This window comes from Hippichthys cyanospilos, chromosome 3 (assembly GCF_059441005.1).
Source record: "Hippichthys cyanospilos isolate Australia breed blue-spotted pipefish chromosome 3, RoL_Hcya_1.0, whole genome shotgun sequence".
Classification (NCBI taxonomy): Eukaryota; Metazoa; Chordata; class Actinopteri; order Syngnathiformes; family Syngnathidae; genus Hippichthys; species Hippichthys cyanospilos.
In genome coordinates, this window is record NC_142371.1 from 5,834,751 (window position 1) to 5,855,736 (window position 20,986).

General features: G+C 36.6%; 1 protein-coding gene across 1 annotated transcript in view; it reads left to right on the forward strand.

Moving 5' to 3' along the window:
• The window catches only part of cdkal1 (CDK5 regulatory subunit associated protein 1-like 1), a 201,086-nt gene that overhangs the window by 161,821 nt on the left and 18,279 nt on the right, over positions 1-20,986 (forward strand). The window contains exon 13 of the mRNA XM_088409351.1: positions 20,767-20,850. Coding sequence (XP_088265477.1) covers positions 20,767-20,850 — 84 coding nt within the window. The remainder of the gene's footprint in view (positions 1-20,766; positions 20,851-20,986) is intronic.

Below are 20,986 nucleotides of genomic sequence, written 5' to 3' on the forward strand. Positions count from 1 at the left end.
AATCAGTCTATCCTCGCGATATTGGTGTGAGGTGCGAGTTAACAATGCAAATGCCATTCATCTGGTTTTACAAATTCTGAAGATGTGTCCTCAATCCTCTTGTGTCTTATTGAAAACAAAGTCGAGTAAGTCGACTTAAAAAAAAGGATCAAATGAAAATATCAGTCTCAAAGCTCCGCCTGACCAAGTTTGCGGCACTGTTTTCTACACAGTCCTTTCATGTGGGGCACGCAGTTTTGCAATGGCACCAAAGAAGAAAGACTTCCTCTAAAAAAGGAATTATCACAAATGATCTTCCCTATTAAAAATGGTGATCAAGTAATAATCAGTTAGTGCAGAGTGGTTAGAGGTATCCACATCAGTAGTTTTGAGAAAAAAAACTCATATTTTACTGCTTGTATTGGTGCACCACCAGTAGTAGTAGTAGCCAGATGGCCAACGCTATTTTTGTGCTTAAGCACACTTACTGATTTAGTAGCGTAAGCACACTTACTGATTTAGTAGCTAGCGGGCTTTCATTCAAGAAAATGATAGGATTTAAAAAAAATCGAAAGAACCATGCCTATGTTAATCCGAGAATATAACTTGTCACTAAAAATATTCTATAGTGGCTCGGTTTTAGATGTTCAAATTTTAACCAGTAGAGGGCACTTAAACATGTAATGTGCACAGTCTACTCCTCAAGAAGAAAAAGACCAAGAAGAAGAACAGGAAGTTCTTGACCTCGTAGTCGCTAACAGGCAATTCCACGCTTAGGTTTATTAATGGAATATTGATGAAGCAATGTAAGTGACTTCAAAGACACTATTATGTGTGTCAAATACAGTACATATAAATTTATATATAAATGTATTTGTGAAAAAATAATACAAACACCCGCACACACAGTGGGGGGCAGTCCCTCCAAAACAGACACCCATTTTGCAAACAGAATAATGAATGATGGGAATGCTCAAAAAAAAAAAAAACATACAGATTAAGAAGTGGATTTTTCATCTATCATTGTAATCAGCGAGATAGACATTCCAGAAAATGCAAAATAGAAGTTTTTCAATCCGCTAATAAGAGGCATTATTTAGTATTTCAAGCTTAGCAATACACTGCCTTTTTACTTGTAGTGAATATGACTGTTAAAATTTAAATGAATGTGACGACTGTCGGACAAGCAAAAAAAAAAAAGGAAATGGCTCACAATAACATAAATAATTCATTGTTATAGCCATTCACATCAACTCATGTTCACCTTTAGTATACTAAAACAATAAAAATAAACTCACTCTCATAGATTACTGTGCAACTTGTCGACCGCTTCATCGCGAGAGGGCTGGCGGAAGAAATGGGTTGTAAAAGTGACAGATTCTACCTTGACTTTAAAGACACTTTTAATAACTTACTCTACAGGATAATGTTACACCTCCGTTTTGATCAAAGGCTACCCAAATGGAACCGGACTGGTTGGCGTGCGCTTGTGCAAGCATCCGTGTGCGCGTGTGTGCATGATATTCCGCCCACACTGCTGTGCTGTTTGCCAAAGACATGCTTGTCTCCTTTTTTACTGTTGCACAGTAGAGTTCTATAGACATGTAGACTTGTGCTCAATCTGTCAAGGTTACACAACAGGGACTTATGAAACACACACATGCACATGTATGGCCTCGCAAATGTTCAGAACGCATGAGAGCCATGACTTCATTTGGAATCGGTTTTCTGTGATTATAATCTCTATGGCTACAGCATCATATTCTCCCTGTAGCTTTCAATAAGTAGGCAAGATGTAAGATATAAAGCAGAGCAATGAGAAGACATTAAAATGGAAGAAAAAGGGACAGTTATTTTAACAACAGTGGGAATAAAATTGCAATCAAAAGTCTGACTGCAGGTTTATGATGTATTTTCATTGATTTCCTCTGATGGTGACTACATTTTAAATGGTGTCAGAACAGCGGTAAATGACCACAAATACAATAGTAATGTCACAATCACATACTGTATGACAAAGACTACATCTAGATTCATGGAACAAAAAATCAGTATTTAACAGTGCTTGAGTATTGATTATACCCTGTGGCTTTTTTTTTTAATTGTTTATTATCATTTTACCACAGATAGCGACAGCAAGCCGGGGTATTCTGCTTTTTCTTTGGCGAATACAACATGTTTTTGTAGCTGAGAAAAAAGTACATTTGTATATTTGTCTCCACAAAACGTTGCTTCCTGATAAGAACAGCAGAACAAGTGGTGTTGCAGGACTGGTCAATCACCAAATGTGTGACTTATTTTTGTGATCGTCTTGTTTGTGCGGTTTGATTATGAATTCAGAATAATGTTAGTTCCTGCGTATAGTCTTCCTTCTGTAATTCCTCAACAAGCGGCTCGATTTTTGGGAGGAAGTGTTGCCAAAAATCTATAGGTCAAATGAAATATGTGGCCAGGGTTATTTATTCTAACAATTGACAAATTCTCACTTATTTTTCTCCATTTCTAATTTTCAGGCTTAGTAAATCAAGACCACATTAACCAAGCCAAAGACATTATTGAGACTAAAACTGTGTGTACAAACCAGAAATCACTCCAAAAAACTGAATAAAATGCCGCCAGAACCATTTTTCCATTACATTAGCAACAAAAATCAAATCAGTTTTGTTGTTTTTGAACAATAAAACAAAATTGCAAATCCAAACAAAGTATTTAATATCTCTCTGATCACAGCAGAAGTAGTGGTAGTGGTCTCAAACAGTCCTGATCAAAAATCCAGAGTCTGTCCTATCAGAGGCCAAGAGGAGACTTCAGATTAAAAATGCCTTTTCAATACAATACCGAGACCCTTAAAACGTGGGCTTGAGGCCAGTCTGGAGACCAAGACCGAGTTTGACAATTACAACACTAATGTCTCAGTCTGCTGTACTGTGGTTTCACAAGTCAAAACATGGAATAATGGTACCGGCCTTCTAATTGCTCCCAACCTACAAGAGTACGTGTCTTGGCCAAATAATTTAGGAGTAAAGGTTTATTATGAATGCAGCACCCTTTGCCAAATTGTTTCTCTCTCCTGATTGCTTAGCACAGCTAATCCTTAGACGTTTGAAGCCTGCTTCAACAAAATCGTTGCAATCTATATGAACGTTCAGAACCTGTTGTCTCAAGCTATTGACAGCTTTTGCTACTTCTTCCTGCATGCGCTATCAGAGGAATTGCTCGCTGGTTCTGATTCGGCCTCTGTTTAATTACACACAAGAACATGAGGGACAAATGAGTGATTTCACTCCAGTATTTTTGTATTTTTTTTAATCACCGATGCTATGCATGTTGTGTGGCTGGCTGTTGCCTCACCTTTCCCGTTTAAATCCCTGTTTATCACTCTATCGCAGAGTTGCACACACAGTGCAAAGACAGCCAAATAACTCAGCCAATATCTGCACGATTAATTCACTTTGCCTTCAGAGGCGCAAACTACATCGGTGTTCTTTGTTAGGCACCTTGGCGTTTCATTAAACAAGCTGTGGAGGAGAGCTTATCGCTCACTGTGCATGTACATGTGTTTACATACTAACACCATTTTAAATCTTGCATTGCGTATTGATTTTGCTCGGTAGTTGCGGCGCCCTAGCCGGAGTCGTATGAATTTGCAGGTTATTTACTATCCAAGGGAACTTAGAAAATTGAGTAGTTGTTTTTCTTTTGAAGTTTTTTCCTGCTTATTTTTATTTTGTTTTTTTTTTTGTCAATACCTGTAGCTCACCTACATGGTGATCATCAGTGTTGAATATGTTTTGATTTAAACTTTTTTATTCCAAAAAAGACAATGTATCAATTTGACAGAAAATCATAAACATAAATACATTATGAATGTATTACTGTTTTGGTCTGCAGCATTAGAAAATAGGGAATTATTTACAAATAAATGTTTCGTTTTGATTCAAGACAAAGATAATCAGTCTGCTTTTGTTGAGGACTACAGAATTCAGAGCAAAACATGCTGCGGAGAGGAAATAATGAGTATTTGGAACATTTTCATTTTTAAAGACATCTAAACAGCTAATTGCTTATCAAAAATTATAATCAATTAATTTGGTCATTCATTTGTATTTGATTAGATATTAATCATTACACCTCTATAGAATACACTCTATATTGTCTTTAAAACACGGCCCTAATAAGCAAGTGCAGGCATATTCCGTAACATTTTTTTAAATGAGTACCGAATATATCTGAGTAAATATCAGCTGATAAAAAGATATCCACAATTGAAATATTTTGACATTGGCTTTAGTACCTCCTTTTAATTTTCCAGAAAATCTGCTTCAAAGATGTTTCAATAACCACTATGCATTTGGATTATAGTGCAAAATTATAGTGATTATAGTGCAAAACCTGTGTGTTTACAGTAACTTCAAAAATTAACTTCAAAAATAAATAAAAAAATTGTAAAGACAAATACAACAACTAACTAAACAAATGAATAAATAACCAAGTAAATAAGTTATGCATGAATAAGCATGAATAAGTTCAGTATTTGGCAATCTTTATTCAATAATCATTGTTTCGAATAAAGTTTCTTCAATCGGACAGCATTATTCAAAGAATGACATCAAGGGGTACAGTAGATACACTAAGTGTCTTTCTTATCTGTTCGTCCATGTGGCAAAGCACCAGCAGGCCAGTAACAACCATTTGACAACTTTTGCCTGTTCAGTCAGCAGACACAAACTCACCACACCTGTACTTGTGCATGTACTATATGTACAAAAAAAAAGTATGAGATGTGCTAACAAATTAGTACTAGCTATTGAAGACAATTATTTGATGTCCCAAAGTTTTTTTTAGAAACGATTCCTTTCCATGTTAATCTTAAATTCTTCATTTTTCGTTGCAAGAGTGTACAAAATATTTGATCTATCATGCCACTTTTTAATGTTAAGTCAGGGTACTCTATTTGTCACATGAAATGCATGGTGAAATGCATTTTTGTTGTTGTTAGCCATATCCTAAACAGAGGAGAAATAAGGATACTAGGTGCAATGTTAAGATGAGCTAGAATTTTATGGATCTAAACCATACAATTAAGTTATGTATGTTGAGAGAAATGACATTATGCTTCCATCTAGACATGGACCGATAACCGCGTTGACAGGTTACCGAGATGTTAAAAACTCAAGGTTGCAATAACTGCTAATGCCATGTATAACAGGTAATGAGTACTTTTCTTTTTGCTTAATCAAACAAAGGGGGCATTTACACAAAGCAGAATATGATCGACTCAGCAAGCCGCCTCTTTGAAAATAATTAAATGGCATTCACTGTTTGTTTGTTTGTTTTTTTTTCTATGTACTTATTTCTGTGTTTGTATAACCTTCTGGGCATGCATGGAACATTTTGTCTTAAACCTTTCGGACCTAAGCAACATGCTGGAGGACATATTACGTTTGTGGGTCTGAACCAAAAATGACGATGAATTTAGATTATGTTATACCTTTCTGGGAAATGATCGACCGAAGCTTTACTAAGCAAGTTATAGCACTTAGAACAGGCTTCACGATTTCAAAAAAGATAAACATCAGTGCGCTTTTTTTTAAATCAAAAAACACTTTGCTAATCAAAACAACTTGCTTTCTGTGTAACTTTAAGGATAACAGGTCATAACATTTGAAGTTATAGGAATTATTTTAGAGGGTTTCAAAGTGGAGTTTGCCTGTTTGCCAAGTTTAGTGGACTTTAATGGAAGCATGGTGCAGTTTTGTGATATCTTATCACTCGTCCTTGTAGCGTTGATCCATCAAGCCATCCATAATTAAATGGCAATCACTGTTTGTTTTATTTGTTTGTTTGTTTGTTTTTTATTTAGTTTTTTGGCATGTATTTCTTTATCTTAAATATAGTTTACCAGTGACGAGGCACTGTGACTTACTAAGAACAATTAAACAACAATAATATGAATGTGTTTATTAATGTATTCATTATGTTTTTATTTATTTATGCTAAATGTGATTCACAATTCTTAATGTTCCAAACATTCTATATTTTGTTATAGATTATTTTCAATGGAACAAAGCAGAGCTGTGATTTTAATACCGTGATACATTTTGCTCGAAGTTACCATACCGTCAGAATCCGATATCGCCTACTTGTGACATCAGACCTCACTCGATCTTGATGCCTTATTATAGGGGTTGCAATCAATGCGGCCATGACCCAATTACAATTCCACTCTGCCGCTACTGAACCTCCACCTGAAAATATAAAGAATTACACCATGTGGGAAGTTCTATTTGTCCTGTGAGGTGAGCTCCCACATTGAAAAGGTTAAACAGAATGCACTTTTATAAACACATATACTAGCGCTGTAAACAAATAGGGCCATTGCAGGTTCTGGACTATAGCTTTTGTCTCTTTATGGCGGTTACCAAAGTGGGCCACAGCAGGAGGGGAAAGTGATGTATTGAGTCTGAGTGCAGGTGTGTATTGTGAGTTAGAAATGACAATGAAATAATGTGGCAGTAAGCTAGAACATGTTTTTTTTTTGTTTTTGTTTTTTTACTTTAATGTTCTATGTTAGTGTTTACTAAGCAGTGATTTTATAACTTTTTTACGCACTGTGAATAACTGATTTTTTTGTTGAACGTGCTTGACCTTGGGATTTTTTTGGTGACTGTTATCTTGTGGTTAGTTGGATTTATTAAAAAAAAAATAGTTGCCTGGTAAAATATGACTCTATAGTGAATTAATATATTCACAGTTTGACACTTAGATGATTGTTAACATCTTTGCATGTTCACAAAATGAGTCAAAAGAACATACTCTGATTAATCCAAACAAATAACAAACAAGAACAAATTTGTATTGAATTGTTTTGACACCTACACACTTTTTCCTTCTTTTATTAATTGTTCTTTTTCTCGATCATCTCTCCATGCCTTATGTCTAGATTAGTGTGATGCCTTCTGTGAAAGACTGTTAATTGGATGTTGGGAGCTAATAAATAGCTTCAATTAACAGGCCTGGTTAGATAAAGCAAGGCTAGCCTGATGGAAGACACAAAAACAAAGTGCATTGTGGAGTTGTTACTGGATTTTTTCTTCGCACAGAGTATGTAATCAGCTTGTAAAGTTTATTACATTGACATGACATAATGGTTTAACCAATCACGATGAAGTTGACATCTATGGTCAATTTTGCTACACGCCAGCTTGTATTTAAAAAAAAAAAAAAAAAAAAGAGGTATGTTTTATTCATTTGTCTTCCTCACACAAAAATATTGTTTTTTCTCCAACCCATCATTCAGTTCCAATCGGAATCAGAATTTCGGCAGGTTGTCATGATATTGCTGTTTTTACTTTTGAATGTTTGGGATCACTGATTCATATATTGCAATGCATTAGGTTCGATTCAGTGAGATCTTCTTTTTCACTTTAATTTGGACTAGTAGTATACATTTCATTTAATAATTACCGCGTTCATCTTTGATAGATGGAGCCACTGAAAGCATAATGACACGTTAAAAATATAATGGTGCACTGTTTTTGCATTTGTCCTTTTCATTCTTACATTATTTTTTGGAAATTCAATGGCCTATTCCTCTTTCAAGTCTAATAGAAAATGTAGCCACATTATCATTGATGACTTTTTTTTATTTGTATTTTTTTACAGCCTCTCCTGTATGTTTTTTTGTTCCATCTTTTCTATTTCTTTGTCTGTCTTTGTTTCCTGTTCACTCGAGCTCATCTCTGAGTGTTGATATATAAGAGCCCCGACTTGTTGAAGCAGCTTGTTTGAAGTCCTGCCAGTGGGGGAGAAAAGAAAAAAAAGTGGACTTAGAGCTCTTTTAAACAGCAGAGCAGCATCAGGGATTTTCTCTTTTCTTTGACAAGAGCAGCTTAGTTTTTCATCCTTGGTAGTATTTCATGCTGTCAGAAAGGTAAATAAAGGGGAATGAGTGCAGATGTGGCTCAGACTCACCTTTTGTCACATTCACTCTTTCAGGGAGCCGCGCTTATAATGCTGCAATTAACAAGACCGTTATCTGATGTGATTTTCTTTAGAATTACATTTGTGCACTGACAGGTTTGAGAATGCGTATTAGAAGTTCTCATTAGGAGTCGCCCACTGCAATCATTTTAGTCATATAGTTTGCAGCACTAACAAGATCTTTTTTCTTTTTTTTTTGGTAGCAAAGCTGCTATGAATAACGATAAATGACTGGTTTGACTCTTAGGAAAATGTGTTTTAAGGATAAAGAACATGATTGATATAAATATAATACTTTATATCTAAGAAAAAGAGAACTATATTATAGTTCTATATAAATATAAATATAAACATAAAAAAATATATAATATATAAAATATATAAAATATAAAAAAAAAATATAGTTCTATATTTTTGCAAGTTTACTGAAGGTTCATTCCAGGGTTGTATTACTATGACATTATATTATTCCGCATTCGGGTACCCTTTTTACATAGTTAACATTATTATTTAAAAAGCTTTTGCCTAATATGGAAAGATGAATTCTGAAAAATGAAAGACTCATCTGGATGTCTCTTTCTGTTCATGCTTTTCACTTATTTTGTCAAGCATCGATTCCTCTCATGTACTGTATAGCTGTCATACTGTTAACATGAGTGTGTCCATTAAAAGCTAAGAGCAACAGCCTACAGGCTTGTCAGACAATGTGATGACATGAAGCTCTTGCTGAATGAAAGCATTGAAGATCAAAGTACTTCAATGACCACCTGTTCTATGTGCCAGTACACACCGTACATGTGCTGTAGAACAAAATTGTCACAATTGCATATCATATCTGATGGCATTTTATGGTATGTGTGTTTTTTTTTTTTTTTTTTTTTTTTTGGGGGGGGGGGGGGGGGGGGGGTCCTGACATCAAGCATTCTCTTTGAGACCGAATCTAAATGTGGGGGTGTTTATCTTCATGTTAGAACAGCTCTAATTCCCATGCCACTTGGCCTAATTTACACTTTTATACAGCGTACACTTAAAGTATACATATAGCTAAACACGCAATGTATATTGCATGTTTATCTTTGCGTCTCAACTTGCACCATTCTCCAGAGACGTTTAGACTGATTGGTATAGAGGAGCTAAAAAGTTTTTAAAAAATGTGTTTCCCTCTTCACTATCACATTTGCAAAAGATGTCAAAATATTCCATCATATACTGTGAATGCTAAGCACCTACTCAGACTCCACAAGAATTTCTGTTGAAAGTACACAAAAGTGTTATTCAAAATTCACGTTTGCTTTCTTCTCGTTTTTCAAAAGTGCATTTGTGTTTTTGCACATGCATTTCAACCATTTCAAGGCCACATTGTAATCACATTGTTTGGAGAGTGTTTTTTGATTAAGACAAATCACACCCTGACAAATAAAATACACAAAATCATTTTTCTTTATCTCAGGGGTAAACAGTGTACTGTATAAAATAGGGGTGTCGAATTGTCACCTTGTTATGTTTTTGTTTCCTGTGGGGAAAGGACGGTCATACACTTTGTTGGAGCACCTGGAAATTGTTTGACATGTGGCTTCTATTAGCGTGAATGCTACTTATCTGCCACATTTAACTTCCACTTACAATCTTCATTGGATGTCTCATTTTGAATTTCTCAGTAATTATTGCACTATAATTAAAACATACTGCAGGGAGTCCTTTTTTGACGCAGTTTCATAAAACTGTCATAAAGAATGACACCTAATCTCGAATGACTCCTAGACCGATGCTGTTGAAGTCATGCTTAAAGTAAATCTTTTTAATAAATCATAAATATGAAATTATCAAAGTAAAAATAGGACACTAGAAAAAAACAATGTCTTACCTTTACTCCCCACTTGGTGAGCACACTACATAGAAATGCTGTCAACTCATTTACTTCATGCTGTTCGGAACACAAAACTCCATGCTGCAGTAAAAATGAATGGGCAGAGTGTGCTCAAAAATTCAAATTCAATATCATGATGAAAAAAAACATTACAAGGTCGAAGACTGCAATAAAGTAACAAACCAAAAAATGCAGAAATAAACGTCATGCAAAAGACTATAAACTCGAGAAAACACGGGAAGCACTGACAAGAACGACGCGGCACTAGTAGCAATATATACTACAATACCTTGGCAGAGACAATGACCCGACAAGAAGTGAAAGAAAAAAGATACTACCGGTAAATACACACAAAGAAATAATCTGAACAGGGTTCAGATCAGGGTTCGACACAAGGCACTTTAAAGCAGGTTAACGCAGACGGGTGGACGTAATCACACTGACGAGACACTGACACGAGGGTAACAACAACATGAACTCGAAAGACAATTAAAGAAAAAGAACTTCCAAAAGGGGGGACCTTGGATTATTAATGATAGCAGCACAGAACATCTCTAGAAAACTAGGTTGGTTTTGCTCTCATGTGTATTTCATAGATGGGCAAATTATGTCATAACCGCCAATCACAAATTTCACATGAAATCTAAAATCTGTGCCATTCAGATTCATCCGATCAGATCTGTATCAGAGTTACTTCCGATACGGTCTATGTTGCAGCGGTGCATTTTTTTCTGAGCCAAGAAGAGAACCCAAGTTATTTATACGTCTCGTGTATTAGTAACCTTTTCTGCCAAGTGCGTATCAAACTATGGAGGGCTTCTGGAGGACAGGGGCTCGTTTGTTAATCTAATGTTGTATGAATTCATTTCCACTTGCGCTGACCTGTTTATGGCTATAGGCCCATTGACATTAATGTGTGACGGCTCGTGCTCATTAGGAAGCCAATGTATAGAGCTGGCGAAACCGCCATCAGCTCTTGTCGGGCACATAGGCCACATTCACCACGGGCTAATATGCCAGCTTCTATGTTCTATCCTGTGGCCTATATCACATGTGAGAAGATGTAACAATGGATTCACCCAGACAAACAAGGTCACGACATTCTCGCAGCACATTAAAAGCTCACAGTGACAGCGTGAAACATTTTTGTTAGTTAACATATTTGCTTGCACGTGCTGTAAACCTTTTACATCACTGCTCCATTTTAGCAAAAAAAAAAAAAAACATACTGAATTAAACAACGTTTTTTGTGATCGTTAAATCCAAAATAATTGCCCCAATATAAGAGGCACTTTTTTCCCAAAAAAGGCCAAATGAATTGGTGCATCATATAAACGTAAATATTAGATTTTTTTTTTTTTTAATTTGACACCACTTGAGGAAGATTTATCTGTGAGCCACATACGTCGGGTTTTTACACAGATGTGCGTTTTTGTATTGGCCATATTCTTACAATAACTAACCATAACAAGATGAGGTAGAGGGTGCACTTCAGTTTGCTGTTGCAGCTAACAGCAGCGCGTTAGCCGATGTCATTACGGCATTATTTTCAATAAAAGATGCAAACAGACTGAACCAAGTCGACCTTGCTCATACACAGAAATATGACTAAAACAGAGAAGCTCATGTAAAGTTTATGATGTTCCAGCTGGTTTAATTAAGAGTGGCAAGGTATGCAGCCAAGTTGGTCGGCGCATGGCTGCCTAAAGACTTGATCTCGTTTGAGAGCGCCTTCAATATGGTATTTATTATACAATGTAATGTATATACAATTTTAATGTTTTCAACTGGGATTTTACACGCATTAGCTAATTAAGATAGGTTTGGATTGTGCGGCAAACGCCGACTTCGCGTTACGATCCCAACCGTGGAACGGATTAATCTTGTAAACCGGGGCCAACTGTACACACACATATATATATATATATATATATATATATATATATATATATATATATATATATATATATATATATATATATATATATATATATATGTATATATAATTTTTTATATATGATATTTAATTATATATGCTAATAATACATCTATATTATATATAAGTAGTACCTACTATACTATTTTGTTACTAATTTTTAATATGGATATAAAATGTTGATTTTTTTTTTACCTGGGTTTTGCATGCATTATCTAATTTCCATAGGTTTCTATTGCACGCCATACATATGACAATTTCGCCTGACAATCCCAACTACATCGATTGTTAAAAATCGACTACAACTACAAAATTGTTAAAAAAAAAAATAAACGAAATGTCTGATACCAATATACAACAAAATGCCAAGTAGTGGCACCCATAATTGATCCAGCCCATAAATGTTGTCTTGCTGATTGCTGTATGTGACCGCACGACCAATCAGACCCCACTTAATCCATCTGTTACATTCATGTAACCACTGGATTGAATATAAACTGACTTGATGAATTATGCTTGTAGTATTGTTTTGTTGTCATGTTGGAGGTTCTGTATGTTTAACCACAGAGCTAATACCCGAGACATTAATATAAAATAACTGATAGACGGTTATATACTTGACTTTTTTTTGTTTTTGAATATTCCTCTGTAAAATACGTTTTTGTAGTCAGGACTGTAATTTGATTTCACGCTCCCCTCTGCTTCTTGAGGCTCTGCTAAGTTTTGATGGTTTGCTCTTGTCTTGTTTGCCCGTTGGATTGAAAGGCACAGCTGCACATTAGCAGTCTCGCCTCTGTCTGATTACTACCTGCTCTCTTTGATGAATGTTCTCTATTTGTGGGTGTGTGCTCCCTGTGTCAGTTTGAACCAGAAGATGGCCCACCCCTTTCCCCAGGATAAATCAATCAACACCATTGAATTGCAAATATCACCCCCATCCGAGAGCCGTTTAAGTCGCCTCGCTGAATCCAACATGACTTTTACCGAATAGAATTTGGCCTTCTCTTTTTATATTTTTGGTTTGTAAATATAGGTTTTGTTTGCCATTTTCATGTTGCGAAAGAACAATCGGGGCAAATGTACTGTACGGCCGTGTCAAAGCAGTTCTATGGCACTGTCTTCTGCATTCATGCAGTTTTTATAGCACACTACTGGATTTGCAAATATTTAATTAGTTATAGGCTCAGCTATCGTCATAAAAATATTTGAATTGATTTAAAATCATTTTAAGAGCTTTGACAAGGAAGCATTACCGCTGTGAAATAATAAATAAATAGATGGAGTTGCAGAGGGCATTCTTCACAATATGGTGTTCAAAGCAAATGTGCTTTCCCTGTACTGTTTGTTATTTTCTTTTGCCTCTTAACCAATTTCAGTTGCCTTCTTGACAGTCTGCTTGCATAGATTATGACAAACATCTAAGAATATTTAGAGCTGGAATCCTAAAGATGTGGGCAATTTTAAGTTACACAATATCTGTAAGCGATTAAGAATGTGTCTTTGCTTTTTAAAACTGTTGATTAATCTGATAATCCTTTAGTTGGTTTTAAATTGATCGTTGCACCTCTGATAGTAATATACGGTGCCAAACTGAATGATGCTTTGTGTTTTTGTTTTTTTAATGTCCTTGAAGGTATTGATTTTAGACATGTGAGGCCTCCGCCCGACATTAGAAACATTTTTCTCACATTAGGGTATCTCCATGTTTTGGTACAGTCTATTATGTACACCAAATTTAAGTATGCCTGATTAAGTTACTAATCCGCTTCAGGACTGCAAAATTTTTGATGGTTTTAAAATGTATCTTGACGTCGTGCGTATCACGTTTGCCTGTCATGAACAAAGTAAATGTAGAATTTCTTGTCAACTCTTTGTCTTCACTGTAGTCTTTAATGTTCTTTTTCAGCTATTAGGCGCTATAACAGGCTCAGTTTCGCTCCAACTGTCCATGCTACTTGTCTTTGACGTGTACATTGTATTAATATGGAAGCCTACATGTCATGCTGTCGTAGGCACATTGTCCATACATTGGCCAGTAAGCATCCTTACACACCCTTGTGGCTTTATTTATTTATTTATTTTTGTTCTGCCTGTGGCAACTGAACAGCCATGCCATATTAATCTCCTTTTAGCCAAGAATGAGTGTGATGTGTTAACCATTTGCATTTGTGCGGGGCTGGTTCATTTTCATACAATTGATTTACTATCTACGTATACTGTAATTATTATCCAGACAAGTTAGTTTTGAGCTTCACATGCTCAAATTTTCTTGCAATGATCCTTAGGCCAGGATCACACTGCAGCACGAAGTGACCCGATGGTGATGTTATCTTGCGTAGTTCTATGAGATGGGTGGCTTTTGAATTCTGGATTTATTGATTTGGAAATCAGAATTCGAATGGGCCGGAATCGAGGCACCGAAAACACAAACCACCTGTGATGATTTGATATGCAAAAATGTGTGTACCTGCAGTTTGTGCCTCCAGCTACTTTAGTATTCATAGACAATTAAATTGAGAACAAAATTGCAACCGAATCAGCCCTACCCAAATCAGGATTTATGAATTCTGAGACACACTGAGCTGGCTCTAACTCCAATTTTTGAGTTGACGCATTGGGGGAAAACTTGTCTAATTCTTAATTTATCTAACAACACATTTATTCAATAACACGTTCAATCTAAACTTCTCAACAGCAACTAGAAGGAAAACACAATAAATGTGAAATGAACAAAGAAAAAAAAATGTTGTTTTACTATACTTACTATACAATAATTTATTCAGCGCTATTTGCTGTAGGCAATCTAAGATTTATGCTGCATTCTACTGACACACTGACAATCTGGAGATGCTTTTCTTGCTGACCTGGCGAGAATGGCCAAAATGTCTCTCTGCATACATTACTATTGTCACCCCAAGCCTACCATCTCCCTACAGGGAACTAAGTGTATTATGTGGGCTTTCTGCTTCCCATACTCTCTGACCTATAGAGTGCACAAGCTGTGCTATCAGGGCTTTTCAACCTAATGTTCTTTCCACACTGCACAATTTCTAAACCAATGAAATCCCTCCGGCTCTCCAGATGGTTCTGAAACTTTTTCTTTTCCAGAACTTGGGTTGGTGCACAATCCCCTGAATTTGTATAGCATATATGTATGGAAAATAGGAGTTGCTATTTTAATCCTTGCCCGGCAAGTGCTGCTTCCACAGATGAAAAGTGATCCCCGTAACCTCTGTGAGGCAGATGTGCTAACCATCAAGTTAAACTTCAAAACAACAAAATACTTATCCAACAAGTGGCTATAAATAGCCTACAAACCCACGTTCGGTACCATCCCAATTAATTTGAGAAAATATTTTGACAAAACCAAAAGTGAACTTTTTGGCCACTACAGTATTCCTTAAAGTGTGTTTGGTGCAATTGTAACACTGCACATACATTTGCAAAAGGAATCCCATACCCACGGTGAAGATCTGTTGTTGCTTTGTTAAAAGGTGGAAAGCATTCGGATGTTGTCTTTCAAATCCTGACATTTTCATAGAGGTCGGTAGACTTTTTACACAAACTGTACACAGATGTGCACAATTTATAAGGAGTGCCTTTTGAATTCATTTCAAATTGAAGTTGATTAAAGTTTGCCCCAAATACTGTCATGTTTGATTCCCTTTAGCCTCTGTCCCACCGTGGGGAAAATGGGTTGGCGAAAAACCTTACAAATCTTGGCTAACCTTTTGGAAACCTCGGCAAACTCCGGCGACATTTTGAAGTTTGGCGACCTTGAACATAGACCGATGACATCAAAAGTGTTGCTCCCTTAGCCGACACTCACCAATGTTCGCCGCTCAGGGAGATAGGGACTTATAATGAGCAAATAAAAAGGCACCTTGTAAACTGATTTGTCCTGTATATGAAATTTTCTAAAAATATTGTGCAATAAATTACTCACTTCCTTAGAAAATTCAATGGAAGGACCAACTACCAATTTGGGTGGCATGAATGAAGCAAAAATGAAATAAATAAATAAATATTCTGGCTGGCAACCAGTTCAGGGTGTCCGCCCTACTGCCCGAAGCCAGCTGAGATAGGCGTCAGCGAGCCTGCGACCCTTTTGAGGATAAGCGACTATAGAAAATGGATAAATAAATATTGCTGGCAATTATTGAAATACTTTCAATACATTTTAAACCCACGTTTCAGTTTCTATTAAAAGCCAGGATAAAGGGCTTTAACAGTCGAGTATGCACCAAAGATGATGTACATTATGTGCAGGCTTTTATGTCAAACATTAGGCGCACAAAATCATTGTCTTATCTAAAGAACCACCAGGATGGCCATGTAACCCAGAGTCCCCCCCCAAGCCCCACCTTCTTATCATAACACATCCATTTCTGCGGTACTAATAAGACAACCGGGGGGCTGGCCTCCAATCGCAATCAGACGCGTTGACTAGATTGGCTTTCCTCTGCATGTATGATTTTCTGTCTTCAGGTGGGGCCTCCAGTAATCATAATCATATTGCCCGTGCTAAGGCATTATTTTCAGCCTCAATTATAGATTAATGCGGATGTATAGTTGTGTGCATTACATGTTCACTTACTTATTCTGCCACGGGTTCTCTCTCAAACACACACTCAGTCCATGGCCTCCAGGCCCACGCGGACATAATGGACAATCAGCCTGACAATCACAGCCTACCTCTGATTGATGCAGCAGTTGCAAACATATAGGCGCTCTAATGCCAGAGGCTGGTTCCCCACAAGTCTGGCACACAATCACATTCACGCACGTTCACACACTCCCATCATTCAATGAATAAATAAAGGGTGTATGGTTTTTTTTTTTCAAATTTCTAGGTTAAGCCAGTCATGCAGAGGTCAGTCACTCATGAACGCACCTTACACAACCAAATAATAAGGCAATTTGTAGTTTGGGATTGTTCGTTTTCAAACTGAAAATTGTGCTTTGGGTAAAAATAATAAATTAATAATTAAAAACAAATCTCAGCTGAACAAGATGTAGACAAACAACGTATTTGTCTTTCTCTTGGTAAATTTATTGTGGGGTGAACATTTTCATGAAAATCTTGCTTTCTTATATAGATGTGAGGTTTATAAATGTAGTAGTGTATTATAAATATTCCAGTTCTCAAAATGTTTATTTGAACTGATGGGCTTGCAAAATGAACGATGTAGCATGGAAACGGCAGAAACAGAAGAGTTACTTTGATTACAGGCTCATTTTTCAGTTACGGCTGAGAGAGTTTAACAAATTGCACGCAGCTTGTGATAGCTGCGCTAGATGTCGTAATTTTTGCAGTGTTTACAAATTTCGAGTGTGCCAATATTTTACCGCCATTTTTTTCAACTTGAAAACCAAAATGTTGCCACACAAATAATCTAAAATAATCTGTGCATCCTGTATTTTTCCTGTAAGGCTGTATGTAGCTTTTGATTCTTTTGGTAATCGGATGACATTTTTATCCCCATACCCCAATTTTTTTCTCTGTTTTCTCTGTTCTGCACTGGTTTCAGCGGGCTCACTAAAACAGAGCCCATATTTTGCCTCTTCACAATGACTGTTAAATTCTCCCTCGAAAAAAGCCATACGGACTGCCTGAGGGGCGCTGCCTATTTGTGAGCAAGGCTGTTGATTTTTATGTATACAATAAATTTGCATGGGTTTGACAGCAGGAAGGCCAATCAAATTCCACACTGTTCGCTGAGATTGTGTGAGTGTTGCCACGTTACACAGTGTAGCCTAAAAGGGTGCATACTAGAGATAAGGACTAGATAATGAATTGAAGTGATTGGTGAAGAAATAAAAATGTGTGGTTGAGTTAGAGAGAATTTTAAACTGGTGGAGGTGCTGGATCTTTTCAAGTCAAACAAGGGGTGATTACAACAAAAGAGATGAAAGAAAATTGTAATATTTTTAATTTTTTGTTCAGAAGTATCACTTTGTATGCAATAGCATTACTTCCCCTCCCTCCTCCTGCAGAAATTAATTGCAGCAGTACAGTTGCCATCCAATGTGGTTGGTCGAATTCCTTTTGCATCGCTTAAAAAAACAGTATGGTGGCAAGGGATTTTGGATGCTGTTTGAGTGACTTGCTCCTTTATTTATGACACATATAAAAACATTGATTAGATATTCAAAGCCACGGTGCCATCATTACCCGTGTTATGATGTGGATTAATTAGCAATTAAACTCATGATCCCATAAATCTGTTGCGGATCTGCCACGTACCATGGGATGTTATCTTCTGGATGTTGGTGTAAATTAAAACTCACTGTGCAAAGACATGCTATTTGGTGGCATGCTATTCAACTGATTGGGTAAACATGAATCCAAATATGGGGTCTGTAGTTGAATATGCACTAGCAAACGCCAACTTAAATTTTAAATTTTGCAGGCAAACTCTCACCATCCTCTGTTTAATTACCAACTTTTGATTTGCTGCAAACATATTTCCATACATGTTATTAGAGCCGCAAGGATTGTTCAATGCATGATAATCCCATTCGCGCATATACAAGGACAAGATCATTGCTACTTACTTAGTGGAGGGTTTGAATGGCATTATAGCAGGGAAATGCTCACTCGCATGCATCAGGGCCATCAGTCTGCATTTTTACATTTCAGTATAACATCGTTTGGTTAAAATCAAGACTCAAAGGGGTTTTGTACGTGTACTAAAACACGCTTAAGTATAAACGGCTTCTCCAAATACTTGTTGTTTTGAGCGCAGGATGTTAAGTCCCACAAAGACATCTGTCTCCAATCCGAAGGAGCAAAAATCCAAAGGTTTGCCTTGCGTTAATCACGTTCAAAGGGTTTGAATCCTCTGAAATTTGCTTTGTTTGCCAAAGTCTGCAATTTATTTAGGCTTTCGATGCTTGTCAGCATGGTGGTGCAGGTGGTGGCCGTGTTGGAACACACACATTGGAACGCAACTTAGTGGCTGCGCAGAGTTAGGACTTGATCTTAAAGACTAAAAGGGGAAAGTAGGAAGAGAGGGCAGATGTCTGCGGAAACGCAAGTGTTCAGAGGCTTACTTCTAAGGCTTTTGAAGACAGATTGCTTGGAAAGTGATCAGTCAGCTCAGTTTTCAAGTAAAGTGCTCATTTTAAACCGTATCAAAATGGAATTCCTGGTCATTTGGCCGGCAGGACATCTCGTACCCCGCCGTTTTCTTGCTGCGTAGTTCAATGGGTGCAGCGCAGTCCGGGATTGCCAAGATTTTGGCTTGAGTCGCTGAGTGACTTTGGCAACACTTCAGCACGAGGATGCAACCTTAAAAGCACGCACTGAAATCGATGGGGAAGATATTTTGTGCAAAATGTGTGTCAAACCCTGTCGACATGTTATTCTTTTCATGGTTGCAATAGATCAAATATATCTCGTTGGCTATAGAAGTGGCAATAGCAACCTCTCCCAGAATTATTATTATATTTTATAATGTTTTTTCTTCATTCAGAGGCCTGATCAAAACCCACACATGTACACTCGAAAGACTTGAATTGGTTTTTGCAGGCTGACCCAAAATGATTGCAATCTGTACTATGTGCGATAAAATTGTTAGTTATAATGCCTTTTATTTTTTATTTTTCTATATTTTCTATTTTTTTTTAAAGAAAGGAATAAAAAAGTAAATTTCAATAGATTTTTTTTTTAAATACCTCCAATAAATGAGAAGAAGACTTTTTGCATTGGAAGGTAGATCGGGGTCACGCACATGAGCACGGGCAAAAGTTTGAATTAAGAACCATTTTCTTTCTCTGCTGGTCATATGAACAGCAAGAACTGTTATTTGGCATGTACAGTAATTTTCACACAATTTTGCACACCATTTTCCTAGAGTATCTTCGGCCCTTTTATTTGGATTTTTTTTCAGTACATTTTAGAAAATTGATCAAATCTCAACCACATAGACTAAAACGATCCAGTTTGTTTCTTTAATAATTTAATTCTTTAAAGAATGGCATAACACAACCAAATTTCATTCGTTCTCTCATTTCACTTCATGGTTACTTGTCATTCATGAGCTGACTGAAAACTGTTGCTATGTATCTACACGCCACAGAGTGGCTCTGGATCCAAATAGTACAAGGATTATACATCTGTTTTTGCCATATGATCCTGATGTGAGCCTTTGTCCATCTGGGCTTGCTTAGTGCATGTGAAAGAGGCAGAAGAAGACAAATTGAAGCCGTTTTGTGTTGATGCAGCACAGATATAGATTACCACAAAGTTGAATTGGGACAAACCGAAATACCAAGGTTAATCCAAAAAATGTTTTATCACGGAAGATGCCAAGTAATTGCATAGTAATTGTATGCCTCAATATGTTTACATTTTAGTTTTCATGACTTACTTTTATATTTTGTAAGGAAGGGCCTGTGTGCTCTTGCACACTTCTCATGCCATTATCATGTTTCTTGACTCTTTAAAACACACTGAATAGCTCAGTTGAAAGAATTGTGTGTCGCAAAGCGAAGCAGCCTTGCCTTGCCATCATTTGCTGTTATCCTGAATGGACCTTTTCTGTATTTAATTTGCAGCCCTGCTTTTTTTTTTCATTCTCCTTTCATTCCCTTTTTTTGACCTTTTCTAAGGGCTGAGTATGAATACTGTAGAATGTTCTCAGTCAAGGCATTGAAACTGAAGTGGCTCAGGAGCCTTGAGGTTGTAATTAAATGCTGATGTGCAATGAAAACTGAGAAGCAAAACTTTGATTGAATTGAGATCATGATGAGCAAAAACATACAATGTAATCAGGTTATTCTGTGTGGGTTGAAGCCAACTTTGAAAGTCTGGGTGAAATAAACTAACATGAAAGTAGCGGTGTCAGGCAGTCTCCAATGTAAAGACTATCAAAGGCGAGATGCTTAAGTAGCATAAGTTATTACATAAGTCATAATCATTACTGCTGTGGTAATACTTTTCTGGTTCTTCAGAGAACAATTCAGTCAAATTTTTTATTTTTATGTTTGTCGCTAGGTTGGGGAGAGACAACAAGTTTTGGTGACAGAAGAGTCTTTTGATTCACAATATTACGTGGCTCATAACAAGTTCTACGAGCAGGTAAGACACACACACATACATACATACATGCATATATATATATATATATATATATATATATATATATATACACACACACACACACACACACACACACACACACAATTGGCCCCCGGTTTACGAACTCCCTCTTTTA